Source organism: Bufo gargarizans, chromosome 2 (assembly GCF_014858855.1).
Source record: "Bufo gargarizans isolate SCDJY-AF-19 chromosome 2, ASM1485885v1, whole genome shotgun sequence".
Classification (NCBI taxonomy): Eukaryota; Metazoa; Chordata; class Amphibia; order Anura; family Bufonidae; genus Bufo; species Bufo gargarizans.
This window is the reverse complement of record NC_058081.1, coordinates 89,429,641-89,445,822: the sequence shown is the minus strand read 5'-3', so window position 1 is coordinate 89,445,822 and position 16,182 is coordinate 89,429,641. Positions and strand designations below refer to the sequence as shown.

The 16,182-nt window shown below is 42.3% G+C and overlaps 1 protein-coding gene across 13 annotated transcripts in view; it reads left to right on the top strand.

The window, feature by feature from the left end:
• AAK1 (AP2 associated kinase 1) overlaps positions 1 to 16,182 on the top strand; it is a 121,465-nt gene that overhangs the window by 73,185 nt on the left and 32,098 nt on the right. For 5 of the 13 annotated variants that reach the window (XM_044279272.1, XM_044279275.1, XM_044279278.1 and 2 more), the window contains exons 12-17: positions 2,790 to 2,966; positions 3,256 to 3,488; positions 4,822 to 4,979; positions 6,310 to 6,426; positions 7,686 to 7,784; positions 13,550 to 13,651. In XM_044279272.1, coding sequence (XP_044135207.1) covers positions 2,790 to 2,966; positions 3,256 to 3,488; positions 4,822 to 4,979; positions 6,310 to 6,426; positions 7,686 to 7,784; positions 13,550 to 13,651 — 886 coding nt within the window. The remainder of the gene's footprint in view (positions 1 to 2,789; positions 2,967 to 3,255; positions 3,489 to 4,821; positions 4,980 to 6,309; positions 6,427 to 7,685; positions 7,785 to 13,549; positions 13,652 to 16,182) is intronic. The other 8 variants (XM_044279273.1, XM_044279283.1, XM_044279285.1 and 5 more) reach the window with 4 other exon arrangements.

Genomic DNA, 16,182 nt, shown 5'->3' with positions numbered 1-16,182 from the left:
CATGTCTGATGTATCTCTATTTGCCAGGACAAAGTGAACTTGTCATTTAAAGGGGGGTTCTTGCAAAATTAGTTAAAAAAAAAAAAAAAGCCAGAAAGGGTTACAATTTTTTTTAAAGGCTTCATTATCTCACCAATGTCCCACTGCTGCTCCCCATTTCCTGGCCACATCTTGAAGTCAGTGATTGCCTGAGTGGCCATTCCAAGCCATTTCCTGTGTGTGGAGCATGGGCCAGGAGGTGGAGAATAGCGGGGGGAGGGGGGGATGGGGGATGGGGGATGGGGGGGGGGGGAGTGAGCAATGCTGGTCCATTTTTTTAACCTTTTCTGGCTCTTTGAACAACATTTTTTATTTCCCTGAAAAACCCTTTAAGATGGAGACCTTTTATTGAAATTTACATAGGCTACAAAACAAACTAATAAAATACTTAATAAACATAGTTTCCATTGTTTCTACTAACTGTTGCGCTGCCATCTGCCCCTGAAATATGCCTAACGTAGGCGCATTTGAGTATTATAAATTACCCCACAGTCTCAAAATACAAGGGGCAAGTAACCTATCTTGAATCTGAGACTGAAGGTGCCCATACACCTTAGATATCTGAGGATAAGAGTACACGCGGGAAATAAGCTTGTTCCAGAAATCCATCGTGCCCTACCCTTTTCTTGTTAATGTCATTGGGGGACACAGCACCATGGGTATATGCCCAGCTACCACTCGGAGGTGCGCTATACCCTCTCCACAGACACCAGGCTAATCAGTTTTAGTCTAGTGTCCGTAGGAGGCAGACACGACCTGCTCTTCTCCTCCAGGTCTTGCTGCTACATTTTTTTTTATTTTTTTTCTCTCCCCCTAGAGGTTGGTTGCTTTTTTTGGCAGGATGGGGTTTCCACCTTCTCATAGGGTGTTTCTCTTTTCCCACCTGCCTTGCAGTGGAAGGAGGCTTGCTCCCTTCCCATGGTGAGTCTTTGCTGTTCTTTCTTTCAATCGTTTAGCTTCCAGTGCTTTCATTGTTTCCTCTCTACCCTGCCCTTCAAGTGGTGTTTGCACAGGCCATATTAGACAATTTAGAGTTTTTTTCCTTGTCGGGTCTTCTTACTGGTTGGGTTCCTTTGCTTCCAGGCCTTATGGAATCGCCTTCCTATTGCGGAGGGGTGGTACACTGGGTCTTCCTTTTGATTGTCTCCAGGAAGTTTTCTCCTTGGTTCAGGACTGCTCCTGCCCTTTTCCAGGCATTTTCTCTCCTGCCAGGTTCCCTCATGAAAATAAAACGTATCCTTTAATAAATATACATTAAAAAGTAAACCCCCATCACCATAAAGAAGGTAATAAACATACATAATATAACTGGGTGTCAGGATAGGGCTCTTGTACATACAAAGTTTGAGTCCTTGAATGGAGGCTTTCCTTAATCCTGCCCCTATGCCTTTGGCCCTTCCTACAAATGGAAAGGCCGTCCCGACAGGGGCGATCCCGTATTCAGGAACCTATCCTATCCTGACACCCAGTTGTTATATTATGTATGTTTATTACCTTCTTTATTTTAATGGGGGGTTAGTTTTTAATGTATATTTATTAAAGGCTATGTTTTATTTTGGTGGTAGTAGTCTGTGAATTGCCCTAGTGATGGTCATAGCTGTGTATTCTTTTGACAGGTTCCCTCATGGTCTAATTTTTCTTGTTGGGTCTGTCCTCTCATAGATCCTCCTCCTGGAGTATCCTATATGCAGAGCGCTAGGTCATTACCAACAGACGCCTTCCAGTTGTGCTGCTCTCCTGTTTCTTCAGTGGGAGCCCTGGTTCTTCCAGATCCTTCCTCTGGCTCTCTAGTGCGCACTTGTTCAACTTTTGGTTCTTGTGCAGGACATCTAGCCCTGCTCCCTATATTCTAGCATCTTCTTTTTCCCACCTTGGGTGGAGCTGGGTGTTTCCCTTTGTTCCTTTCTTGCATATGGCCTTTTTTCTAAGGCAAATGTCCTTGGGATCCTGGCGTTCTCCCACAGTTTTTTTTTCCTTGGAGCCATTTCATTCTATGGTCTCTCCTGGTCCTGTTGAGTCACATGGTTCTCCTGCACCTGTGCGCCCAACTTTTTGCATGAGATTTCCTTCCCACCCTCGGGGACTGCTTTGGGACATCCCATGGTGCTGTGTCCCCCAATGACATTAACAAGAAAATTTTTGTTCTTACCGTAAAACCAGTTTCTCGTTCAATTCATTGGGGGACACAGATCCCACCCTTTATTTTCATTTCTCTTTCTGTCACCGGACTGCTGTTTCTTCTTTCCTTTCCCGGTTGGTTCTTTGCTTTTGTTTCTCTCTCCTACTGCTATTGGTACAAACTGATTAGCCTAATGTCTGTGTAGAGGGTACAGCCCACCTGGGCGGAGCCAACCTTTTTAATATCTAGTGTCGCCTCCTAGTGGTAGCTGGGCATATACCCATGGTGCTGTGTCCCCCAATGAATTGAACGAGAACCAGATTTTACGGTAAGTACAAAAATCAATTTTTTTTACCCTGACATCTGAGGGTTCCCTGTAGGCCCCGATACGCATTAGGTGGTTGGCCTGTCCCACTAATATAACTGGGTTTGGTGAGTGTTGATCCAGAGCGTAGAACCACCTAAAGAGGAACAGTTACTGGTAGAGTACCAGCTGAACAGTCGGTCATGTAACTATTGGGTCTAGGGGAATAGGGCACAAGGTGGAGCTAAGTGGTCCCTGAGGGTGATAAAAAGTGTGTCTAGGAGTTCATTTAATTTAACCGATTGTCATCTTTTCTTTGATCCACAGATGCAGGCCATGCAGCAGCAGCAGATGCTTCAAGCCTACTACATACAACAGCAGCAGCAGCAACTCCTGGCCCAGCAGGCTGCCATGCAGCAAAAAGTGGCAGCCCCAATGCAGGCTCCTGCCCAGCCACAAGCTGCACCAGTAAATGTCCAAATATCTGCCGCTCAGGAACAGGGGGTGAGTGCCATCAGAAGCTGTGGATTTTTACCTCTATGTTTATCCTAATACTCCACATTGTTGTGTATATGCCTTACTGTACCAGAATGGATTTTAGATAGAAGGGATCCCGTGCATGTTGCAGTTGACTGTTTTAATACATATTCTACATTATTCTACATATTTTTTCAAGGACTGCGGCTGCTAGCTCTGTCCCTGGGAGAACCATTGGTGGACATTTTTAGAATGGTACGCACGCAGTTGGTGATACTCTGAGATACTTAGCATTATGTTGGTTTCTTGTGCATAGCAGATCCAAGCTCCAGCAAGAGCCTCTCACAAGCCGCAGCCAGCAACAACACAACCCACTGCAGGACCTAAACTGGGCTCCCTCACCCCTCCATCCTCTCCTAAGACACAACGTGGGGGACACAGGAGGATCCTGAGCGATGTCACACACAGCGCCGTCTTTGGTGTTCCTGCTAGTAAATCTACACAACTACTACAGGCCGCTGCGGCGGAGGCAAACCTCAATAAATCCAAGTATGTATAAGTTAACTCATAACTATAAGTAATGGCTGCCTGGGCATTGTTCATGTTTTGTCAGAATGTCCTGCTACTTCCTAATAGGTAAATTACTATTAGCATTTCTTTCATGCATCTCTGGATACTTTGTGACAAGGTACATACTCTTCATTGAGGACATGCATCATTAAAATGTAGTGAAGGGCAAAACGGCAAATTTAGCTATGCTTCATCTGTGGATTTATTTTTGTAATTGTGTACAGATGAGCAGCGCTACATAGAGTTTTATATTCGTCAGTATATTTGTTTTATAGTGAATTCTGAGATCTGAGAATTTGGGTAAGCCCGCCAAGGTTTAGGTGGATGAAAAGTGACAGGTGACAGTGTCCCATTAAATATATGTGTGGCGGCGTGGTTTATTTTAAGTGGTCCCTTCCCTTTAATTATTTCCTTTATTTGTTAATGTAGTTAGTTAATGAGCATATACAGGCCCCTGTTATCCTACAGTAATCAGATGTGGTACCAGGCCGTATTCCTAAGAGATGAGGGAACTGTACATGCATGCTGTACACTAAAAACCTTCAGGAAGGGCCAGGAATCTAGAAAACCTCTATGCATGTAGCAAAGAGCTCAGCTCCTCTGATGACATGGATTGGGTAAGATGTCTTAGGCCCCCTTCACACTGGCGTCATGGGTGAGGGCCGGATGCGTTCAGAGTGCATTGCGGGAAATCCGTGCGAGTAGGCACGCAATTGCAGTCAGTTTTGTCTGCGATTGCGTTCTGATGTTCAGTTTTTTCCGCGCGAGTGCAATGCGTTTGCATGCGCGTGAGAAAAAACTGAATGTGGTACCCAGACCCGAACCCGGACTTCTTCACTGAAGTTAAGGTTTGGGTTAGGTGTTCTGTAGATTTTATTGCGTAATTACTTTTGTGAGGCCAAAGCCAGGATACCGCACGGGCGCTGACGTGTATCCAGGGCGCATGCGCGGGATTACGGGCGCTGCACAAACATTGCGTCGGCGAAGGGGAGTAAATAAATTTAGCAGTGGGGCGGTACTGGGCTGCGAAGTAATGGGCGCGGCTGGACTCCAACTGCCGGAGGGAAGTCCCTTGGGCTCCTTATTGAGGTACTTTGCATATTAATAAAACCGACTTTATAGACAAAATGAAAGACACAGTAGGAATACTAGTAAATTTTTATGTAAATCGTGGAGACTGATGTGGTGATGTTATTAGCTCAGTAAATGAAATCCAGGTGACAGTGTCCCTTTAAGGCAACATTTACTGCGTGTCTTCCTAAAGATGTGGTAAAATGAGAGCTTTTTTTGTTTTTGTCTTTCAATCTCAAAGGTCGGCTACTACAACCCCCTCTGGTTCTCCAAGGACCTCACAGCAGAATGTCCACAACCCACCAGAGTCTTCTGGTTGGAATCCATTTGATGATGACAACTTCTCCAAACTCACTGCTGAGGAATTACTCAATAAGGATTTTGCCAAGCTGGGAGAAAGTGAGAGAATTTTTGGCACTTTTATTTTTATTATGTATGATATTGTTGTACTTTTGCTTATTTATATATTTACCGTATTTTTCGCTTTATAGGAGGCACCTGATCAGAGGCACCTAAGTTTTAGTGGAGGAAAATAAGAACAGACCCTCAATTTTCATCAGGCCTCCAAATTAGACCCCAATCATCATCGGACCTGAGATCACTTTCCCATATCAGACCTGAGATCATATCCCCACGATCAGACATCAGATCTCAGATCAGACCCCTATATATCAGAGCTCAGATCAGACCCCTATATCAGAGCTCAGATCAGACCCCTATATCAGAGCTCAGATCAGACCCCTATATCAGAACTCAGATCAGACCCCTATATCGGAGCTCAGATCAGACCCCTATATCAGACCTCAGATCAGACCCCTATATATCAGCGCTCAGATCAGACCCCCATATCAGAACTCAGAATTAAAATAAATAAATTACAGTAGCTTACCTCTCCTACTCCACTGCCACTCTGCAGGTCCGGCAGTCTCTCCTGCACTCACTGATCCCTGGTCTTTTAAGTTTCGCGCTGCTGATTGCGTCAGGTCAAGGTTTTCACATTGTGTCCTGATGGTGTATGCAGTCAGGACACAGCATAGTGCCCAGAAGAAGACCAGGGAGCAGTGAGTATATACAGCTCTAGCAGCGCCCTCTATATACTAGTGGGCACTTCCATAATCAAAGCCCTCACTAGTATTCTCTTTATAAGATGCACTGCCATTTTCCCCCCACTTTTGGGGGAAAAAGGTGTGTCTTATAAAGTGGAAAATACGGTAGTTGTTTGTTCAATTATTTTTTTAATTACATTTTTAAATGTGCCCTTAAAGGTGTTTTCCCACTAACAACTCGTAGCCACTATCCATAGGATAGGGATTAAGTGTAAGATTGCTGGGGAACCAACCACTGGGACTTCCAATGAACAGGAGGCCTGGAGTCGCCTATATGAATGGAGTGATAGTAAGCATACGTAACCACCACTCCATTCACTTCTATGGGACTGCGGGAGATGGTGCCAAGGACTGTGCCTGGCAGTTCCATAATCTTAACAGTAGTGAGGCTTCTGAACTAAAACAGCACCATCTCTGCTGCCGAGAATAAAGCTGTCAGGATTATCCATGTCTATTATTTATCTATTGGTCATTGGCGTGATCCTTGACGTAATCCTTGTTTTGATTCGGAGAGATGTCTCACTGATGTTTCTAGCCCCCAGTTGATCACAGTGTGGTGTGAGGTTACCTTTTGGGTGACTATGTCCTGTCTGGTCTTTTACATATTTCCATGGTCTCCCTAGGTAAACCCCCAGAGCAATTAAGCAGCTCTGCAGAGGATCTTCTGTCTGGCTTCCCAGCGCCCCCTGCTGTCTCACAAGCTGATGCTTTTGGACCTTCTCTGTTTTCTGGTGGAGCAGGTGACTAATTACATTTTATTTCTAAGTGTGTATTGAATTTTTAGTAACGTAGGAAAACTGTGCCCTAATGACTGTTCTTATTTAGAACATAGTCCCGCACCACAATGCCTAATATTCCCCCCTAGCATGTCTTTCTTGATGATTTACATTCTCAGTAAACCTTCAGTAACCTACAGTGATCACGGGCATTACGTACAAGGATAGTAAGAAATTAGTGGGAACATGATCTCAAAATTAACGCGTTAGGTTCATCCTGTTCTGTCCCCATCAGAGGGCAGTAGAGGTCTACCCCCCACCTGCTGCTATACAGCTGAATGATTTGTAATTGATAGAATCCCATTGTTGGCTATAAGGCTAATTTTACACTAGCAATGTGTCCGTCCAGATGCGTTTTGTTTTTACATTGGCCAGCATCCGGAGTGAGCATTGACCCATTCATTTTACTGAGTATATACAGTATATATGCCCATGAGCTTGATTTTTCAGTGAGCATCTGTTTGTAAGGAAAAATGAAGGCATTTTCTATCGTCATCCATGTTTCGCACAGGACTGATCCATTCAATTCAATGGGTCAGTGAAAGAAAATGACAGCACATGGGCTACACCTGTATTACTTCCAGTTCTTAAGGTCTGCAATGGCAGAATTAGAGTTGGAGATTTTGGGGAGGAGGCAACAAGGGTTGCTTATTGGCACCCATTCATCCAGTTGCAAGGACTAAGGGGCACATTTATGAAGACAGGCATTTTAGACGCCGTTCTAATAAGCCCCTGCTCTGGCGGTGGATCTGCCGAAGTGATGTAGAGGCGTGTACACCACCGATTCTAAATGTAAGACAGCTTCCTTGCTGTCTTTTATATTTAGACCATTTTCTACGCCTAAACCAGGTGTAGAAAATGATGAATGAGACTGGCCCGTCCCCTTCCCCACGCCCCCTTTTTTAGACATGAGCGGGGAAAAGTCGCAGATTCCGCCGCAATATATTGTGTATCTGTTTATAAATGACCCTCTTAGTTCTGTACTGAGAATTCAATGTAAACAGATGCATCCTTTGAGATGTGACCACAGACACAAGCATGTAGACGCTCCCTTGATCCTTGCGCCTCCATAGTTATTGACAACCCTTTACCAGTTACCACTGAGACAACTAGATCTTGGGGACTATTAGTGTGTGTCTGCAAATTTTCTTCTGTCTTCTTACTTGTCTTACCATTCTCCTATTTCTTTTCTCCTCTTTATTTCATCCCTTTCTGGGACCCAGCTGTGGATAAACCTGTTGACTTGCAGGGTCAGGATCCCAGTCCTCCGCTGCATAAAACTCCTGACCCCTTCTTACCTCTTCCTATCTCTGAAACTCCAGGTAATAACAGAGCCACCAGAAAAGGGAACATTTCTCACTATTTTTGCTATTGATACACCAGTGCTTCCCATCTAGTGTTTGCTGAAATCCCAGTTTTCCTCAAAACCACTGTGCTGTCTTTTGTTTTTACAGTAGGGATGGAACGATTTCATGGTGTTCAAAGAGGGTGGAGGCAAATCATTTAACAGTCCTAGAATACTTTTCCTGACCCCATAGTGCGATTTTTAGGCAAATATAGCAGAAAAAGTATCAAATGTATGCGAAGAAGGCTATCTGTATGTTTTCAGAGTTTGTGAGGAAACCGGAGCCACCAGAAAAACTCCATGCAGGTGTTGCGCATGGCTGGATTCAAACTCAGATCTTTAGTGCTGCAAGGCACCAGTTCTAACCACCAAGCTATTATACTGATACATTGGGTGGCACGTTAAAAGGGGTTCTTCCAAGCTTGGCACATATCCAACAGACGGTCTTAGGGCAGCCCCTTTAAGAGCACAGCATTAGAACAGTTCAAGTACATTCTGAAGACAATAGGGGCAATTAATTTAGACTGCCGTTTCATTCACTAGTATTAATTTTAAAGAAAATGCACTGGAGTAAATGCACAGGCCTCTTCAGAAATTTGGCACATTTCCTGGCCATCCGTGCACTAGAAAATCTAGTCTATATGAGCTGGTGTAGATTTGTGCTTTAATTCATGCTAGTTCCTGGTGTAAATTATAGTAACTGTGTGGGACTGCCGGAGGTGGCGGCCCTTCTTGCTACCCCCTGCCCATGTTTTCGAACGGCTGATGTTTCGGTTTCTTTTTGCGGTTTACATTTTCAGACTTCATGCACACGACTGTATCAGATTTGCAGATCTGCTGAATACTGATGCAGTGGATGTGCTGTCTGCATTTTTTTTTCAGTTAGTGCCATAACCCGTGATAATGGGTATTCATCCTGTATAAATATTCATGACTAAGAGTCATCAAGTTATAATAAAGGCCTGTTTCACACTGGCGTTACTCGTTCAGGCAGGGGAACAGCATGCCGGATCTGCAACTACCATGTACAGCCGTGCAGTGTCTGAAGTCTGCCTGGCCCCATTTGTCCAGCCGCCTCTCGGCATAGTTGCTGTGCTGCGGACTGATCTCCACCAGTCACCATTATAGTGAATGAGGCCGGGTGGACTTCAGGCAGCGCGCGGCTGTACACGGTCATTACGGCAGGCTACTACCCTGTCGGAACGAGTAACGTCAGTGTGCAACAGGCCAAAGATAAGTCGGAAGCGGCTAGACTGCATGTTGATGGTCTCCAGCTGATTTTATTTCTATATTGCACAGGGTAAAAAAAAAAAAGGGAACACAAGAAAAAAATTATGGGAATGTGTCATATACATGCAATATTTTATATTTGCTGACAGTATAGTTAATGTTGGTGATACCATACACATTAGATGAACACTGGCTAAACCCATTGATTTTCAAAAGGTCTGCTAACCATCTAATATGTAAGGAGGTGACCAGTCCTTCCCTGACATCTGGCAAGTTTGACTTCAACATGCCCAATCCCCTCTTCTCACCTGACTCAAACTCCTGCCAGAGGTGTCGGGCAGTGTGCCTATTGAGAACGCATGCACACTTGGCCAAACAGGACATGCATGCATTTGGGGGATCTTAGGAGGCATAGATGTTAGCCGACAGCTAGCCAAGGTGTATGGACACGGTGATGTTGATGCATTTCTGTTGTCTTTTTGTGCTGACTGACATCAGGGCATGGTCTTCTTATCAAAGGCTATGACATCTAGTCATACAGATGTAGCAGGGCTAGTTCTGTCATTTGGTCATGTATTTGTGGATTTCCACAGGTAAACCTACTCCAATAGAGGCTTATCCAGGTTTACAAAAGAAAGTGTTAACATATTCTGCTCTGCTACGTCTGTAGAAATTTTAGCCTGTGTCTTCTATTCAGCATGCAGTACAAGCACATGAACAGTTTTAGTCAGGAGACATGAATCACGTTAAAGTATTTACAGTATTGTTTTCTTTTTTTTTTTTTTTTTTGTGTATTTAAACTAGTGTACCTCATAGATTGTAAGCTCTTGCGAGCAGGGCCCTGACTCCTAGTGTTTCCGTTGCATATTAGCCAGTTAGTTTTGTTTCGTACATGAACCCTATGAATTTGTAAAGCGCTGCGGAATATGGTGGCGCTATATAAATACATTTTATTATTATTATTATAGTATCACCTCTATTATTGCACGCTATTTCTTGTTTTGTTCAAATCTTTAAGCAAAAACATCCATGAGTACCAATTTTTAGAGTTCTATTCTTTCAGTCTATACAGGGAGCCAATGACCATTGTAATTGTATTGATGTAATACAGATGACATACGGATAGACTTTAATGCATGTTTTGTATGACCATGTATACGGCCCCATAGATTATGATTGCCTCAGCAAGCCTGCCTTCGTAGATACGCTTTGACACAGATGCAAACATGCTTATGTAAAATTGACCCTATTTGCTGATGATCTGCTTTATCTGGATATTTTCACTATGAGATTACTAGACTGTGTGCACAATTATTAGGCAAGTTGGATATTTGAGGATTAATTTTTATTATTGAACTACAGTGCTGTCTGTCCATCTAAAATGTTAAAGGGGTATTCCCATCTCAGACAATGGGGGCATATCGCTAGGATATGCCCCAATTGTCTGATAGGTGCGTGTCCCACCCCTGGGACAACGAGAACGAAGCGGGGAGCGCTGTGGCTGGAGGACCCCGGGGTCCTTCCACCACCAAGTGCTGCTTTCATAGAAGTGAATGCGCGGCCCATGCTCCCATTCATTTCTATGGGGCAGACGGCAATAGCTGAGCCAGCGATCGGCTATTTTCGGCGGCCCCGTAGAAATGAATGAATGGAGGGCGGCTGCGCATCCACAAGGCACCCTCTGTTCTTTTCCCGGCTCCGATCTCATTGTAGGTGCGGGTCCCAGCGGTGGGTTCCGCACCCATCAGACAATAGGGGGCATATACTAGCAATATGCCCCCATTGTCTGAGATGGGAAAACCCCTTTAATACACTTTATTATTTATTTATTTTTTTTCTTATGTAATCTTTATTGATTTTCTTCATTACATCATATAAAGACAAAAATATGTCTTTTTTCCATTTTGCTATTCATTACAATTACATTACAAAAAACTTATATTATGTGTGTGTATATGTATGTGTATATATATATATATATATATATATATATATATATATATATATAATTTTTATTTTTTTTAACAGTATACAATTACATACTCCATTGTGCATCCCCCGTTGCTTAGTCCTCTTCTGGAGGAGGGAGAAAAAAAAAAAAAGAGAAGGAAAAATTTCCTTCATTCTCCATCCTCTTTCTTCCCCGCATCCGCCCCTCCCGCCCCCCAGGTCCACCACCAGCCAAATTCGCTAACGCAACCATTTCTGCCATTTTTGGGTAAATATATGTTTTTTCTTAATTGATACCAAATGAAATTCCTCTCTAGCCAACGATAGTCTAGTCAAATTCTCCCATTCATTAATTGTTGGTATCCCTTTAATACACCTTAAACCTGAATATTTCAAGTGTAACTGTCATATATTTTTTTTATTTGCTAGTTTATTAGTCTGTCAATAATTGTCAAAAGATGTGTAATTACCTTATAGTAACAGCTTTCATTAATGTCCCTTAAAAGACCGTTGCTAGGGCTTGTCTGTCTTCCCTTTAGTGTAAACAGAAGACACACAATGCACACTGCATGCCTGCATTAGGCTTCAGAGTGAGAAGGTGTGTCTCAGTAATCCAATCTGATTGGCTGGCAGGAAGCTGCTGACTAAAGCAAGTGTTTAAGATGTAGGAAAGCAGGCCTTGGAAAACTAGCAGAGGAGCCATTTTGAGAAGATTCTCATATTGTAGGGTTCAAAACAGCCATAACTAAGGGAACAGCTGAAGGAAAACAGTGGTATGTGAAGAAACTAAAGATTGCTTTACGCATAATGCTGCTGCAGCAGTAACATACGCTGAAATTGAGAACTAAATAAAAATGTATGACATGTCCCCAATAAAAATCAGTGGCCAATATACTCCCTCTTCTTTTCAGTAACAGTCATAAGCCTTCCATCCATGAAGTCTGTCAGTTTCTTAATCTGTTGACAATCAACTTTTTGTGCAGCAGCTACCGCTGCCTCCCAGACACTATTCAGAGAGGTGGACTGTTTTCCTTCATTGTAAATCTCCCTTTAAAGAAGGACCCACAAGTTCGGAATAGGGTTTATGTTCTGTGAGTAAGGGGGCCATGCCATTATTCTTTCATCTTTAAAGGCTATGTACACCTTCGGGACAATAGTTCTTTTTTATGATTGCTTTTTACTCCATTTTAGGCTAAAAGTCATTTTTTTTCAATTGGTCTTTATTAAAAATATTTAGCCGTTCTGTCACAAAGTGTGAACTGTATGTCTTGTATGAATCTTACTTTTACTTTGTTACTAACAGCTCATAAACACTTATTCAAGCCATATTCTTAGCAGTAGGATAAGAACTGAGATAAAATGAGTATTTAGGAGGTCACAGATAAGGAGCCATCAGCCGTGCTGCCTGATTGGAAAGAGTAACAACATAGATCCTGCTACTAGAGAATCTCAAGGCTGTACAGAGAAAGGGGTTGAAAATTGTTAATAAAGACCAATTGAAAAATTGAGTACAATGCAACAATAAAAAAAAAAAAATGCTAACACAGGTGTATATAGCCTTTAAGGTCTTTACTGGCTAGCCATGGAGTGGAGGACTTCGATGCATGCGATACAGCATTGTCCTGCATAAAAATAATAGTTTCTTGAAAGATGCAGACTTTTTCCTGTAGCACTGTTTGAAGAAATTGTCCCCACCTCCACCTTGCTGACCCGTGAGTCGAAGTCAAGCTCTTTGCCCGTTACTGATCCGGCCATGAGCCCATCCGTCTGGTCTGTTAAGAGTCACCCTCATGTCATCATTCCATAAAACGTTTGAAAAATCTGTCTTCAGATATTTCTTGGCCCAGCCTTGACGTATCAACTTCTGTGCCTTGTTCAGTGGTGATTGAGTGTTCAGTGCTCAGAGACCATGTCTCTGAGCACTGAACACCTTGTAATGGGCACTAGAGGGAGGTTGCAGTTCTGGAATATGACAGCACTGGAGTATAACGGGTTCCTGGTCGCTTCACGTTTGATTCTTATCTTATCTTTGGCAGTTAATTTTTTCAACAAGTTTCTTGAAACGCTGTTGACTATTACAAAGAAACATTTGATGGTTCTGTGATCACACCACCTTATCCTAGCAATTTCAAGAGTACTGCAAAGACTTTTTTGAATTTTCAGAGTCAATTCAATCTTTTTTTTTTTTTTTTCATTTTGCCTAATAATTATGCACAGCCTTGATCTCCTTAGGCCATATCCTTCCTCATTACATAAATACACATCACCTGATATGCTTCAGTCTAATAAGCATTCAAGTTTATACAGCTTGGAGTTGGAAAATATGCATAAAAATTATATGGTCAAAATATTCACTTTCATAACAATTGTGTACACAGTGTAGATGCCATCAAAATTCAAGGGACTCTTTGGAGATGGCTGTGCCGAGCACCCCTTATCTGCCACCTGCAGCAGTTTTTCTGCCTTTCACCTGCATGCTGTGCCCTAAGCTTTGCTTGTCCTTTATGAAATGTTCTTTTGTTATCCTACTTTGTTATCTTTTTTTCTTCCTGCTTCACCCAGAGAAATTGATTGAGGGTCTCAAATCTCCAGAGCCGCAGCTTTTGCTTCCTCACCTTGTTCAGCTGGCAGATCCTTTTGGGAGCACCTCTGAGGCTGTGAATGGTAAAGACCTGAGGGATGGGGCAGCATATAACTTAATGATTATATATGAGAGGTTAATGTATGACTTCACAGTACCGGCAACCATTTTGTGTGTTGAAACCATGCTTTAAAAGACAGGAATAGTTAGAGAAAAGTGCAAAAAAAAAAAACCTACAACTTTTGCCTGTTTGAGCTTTTACAATAATTTTTTATATATATATATATTGTCTTTGAAAAATATCCTCCTGTGCAGACTACAAGCAACCCGTGCAGACTATAAGCAACTCTTCCATATTTTTTTCTTTTCTTCTAAGATAAAGAAAGTAGAGTAGACAGATTGAGTGGAGTAACATGACTGCATGATTAGACTACACAGGATTTGTTTGTAGTCTGTTACCATGGAGACACATGAGTCTATATAGCAGCTGTAGATACAAAACGGAATATATTTTATTAATGAAAACAAATTATGAAGTTTTTTTTTTAATGTAACAATGGTTGCAAAAGTTTACATGCCCTTTATGTTCCTTAGGGTTTTTAAAGGAATTCTTTAGTCTTATATCTACATAGTTGTAGTTGTATAATATACAGTTACACAACTTTAAAGGGAGTCTGTCACCACTCCTGTATGGTTTTAAACTATTCCTGATGCACTATTGTTCTCATATGCCAATCCCAAACATACCGTTATATGCTGTTCTTGATGTTTATTGCCCACCAAAAAAACAGCATTTGATCCATATGCAAATTGGTACAAAAGAACCCAAGGGGCTGTACCTGTCAATGATGTATATCCGCTGTTCCCATTTGAATTAAGTCCCGCTCTTCCCCTCTGCACCTTTTACTCCACCTCCCTCCGCTCCTGATGTCATCAGGTCACCATTGGAAATCTCACGCAGTTGCACATCTCGTCTGTGTGTGATCTCTTCTTCCAGGTTCACTGAACTGAACACATGTGCAGTTCAGTTGTTGATGCTGCTTCCCACAGAAGGGCACAGACAGCGCATGTGCAAACAGAGCTAAGGTATGCACCTGCGCTAAATTTCAAGTGGTGGTTAGATGACGCCAGGAACGGAGGGAGGTGGAGTAAAGGCGCAAACGGGAGGAGCAGGGCTTAATTCAAATGGGAGCAGCTGGGCTCTGTTGCCGATGGGTGCAGCCCCTTTTATTGTAATTTGCATATGGATCAAAAGCTGTGTTGTTTTTTTAGGGGGGGGGGGGGGCAATAAACATTGAGATCACTACATAGAGCAAACCTCCCAATTATTTGGAAGGTCAAAGAGGGGCACTTATGGTTTTTCCATTTTTCCTGCATATCTATACAGTTCAATAGTTTTCTTCTACACAATTGCGCCAAAAATATCTGAATATTGAAGTGTCCGAAATACACATACAAGGCGGGCACTACTATACAGATGGTAACCAGAGAAACACTTTCTGGATCAATATTGTAAAAGTAATAATACAAATGTGTACTTCGATAAAAAAAAGGACATTAAAGGCTAGGTACACCTTTGGAGGTAATCTTTGTTTAAGATCGCATTTTACTCATTTTTGGCTAAAAATCTTATTTTTAATTGGCCTTTATTAAAAATATTGAGCCATTCTGTCACAAAGGGTTAACTGTTTTTCTAGCTGTGTGCATACTACTTTCCCTTTGTGTGGTCATCTAATAAACCTCATCTCTAAACTTCTTAGAGGTCATAAACACTTATTTAAGCCACATTCTAATCAGTAAGAACTAAGCTATAATGAGTGTTTATAGGGTCAGAGAGCAGAGATAAGGAGCAAAAAATCCACAGGCTGCTACTACTAATACCCTTGATGGGCCAACTGAAAAGCGAAACCGTATATCTGCCAAATAGAGGCATCAGCTGTCCAGCATTGTGTTGTAGAAGTCACGAAACAGCTCATATATTACAAAGGAATGACCTTTTCTAGTAAGATAATTCTCTCATGGCTCCCTTGTCAGGTTTGAACAGCGACTTACACTTGCCTCTATTATGAAGGAAGACTTTTATTTCTTACAGTGTGATCTTTAGAGAGAGCACATTTCCGCTGAATAATGTCAGCAGTGAACTTGTGCTAAATGCCACATATTAAATGTCTGGCAGATATGTACTGTTTCTCTGATAAGCTCCTGACCTGTGATGTTCACTTTGTGTTCGGGATGTGTTATATAGATAATGAATCATCTCAGAGGCTGGTGAAGACGTAATGCTCTAGCAATGTCGTAGAAATACTGCCAAATATAGAACTCCTGTATTTGAATATTCACGTTGCTAGTAATTAAAGGGTTTCTCCAAAATTTTTATATTGATGGCTTTTTCTCAGGATTGGTCAATAATATCAGATTGGCGAGGATTCAACTCCCAGCAACCCCTTCCCCTCTTACTGGGCAATAGGACGTCATATTCATGATGCTGGTAGTCCTATCACTGACCACATCAGACCACAGTAGTTAACCTTGTGTGGTCAGTTACATTAAATGTGCTTTTTTTCCCCCCCAATGGAACATTGCCTGAAAAGAAGTCTCCATACAGTACTGAGTC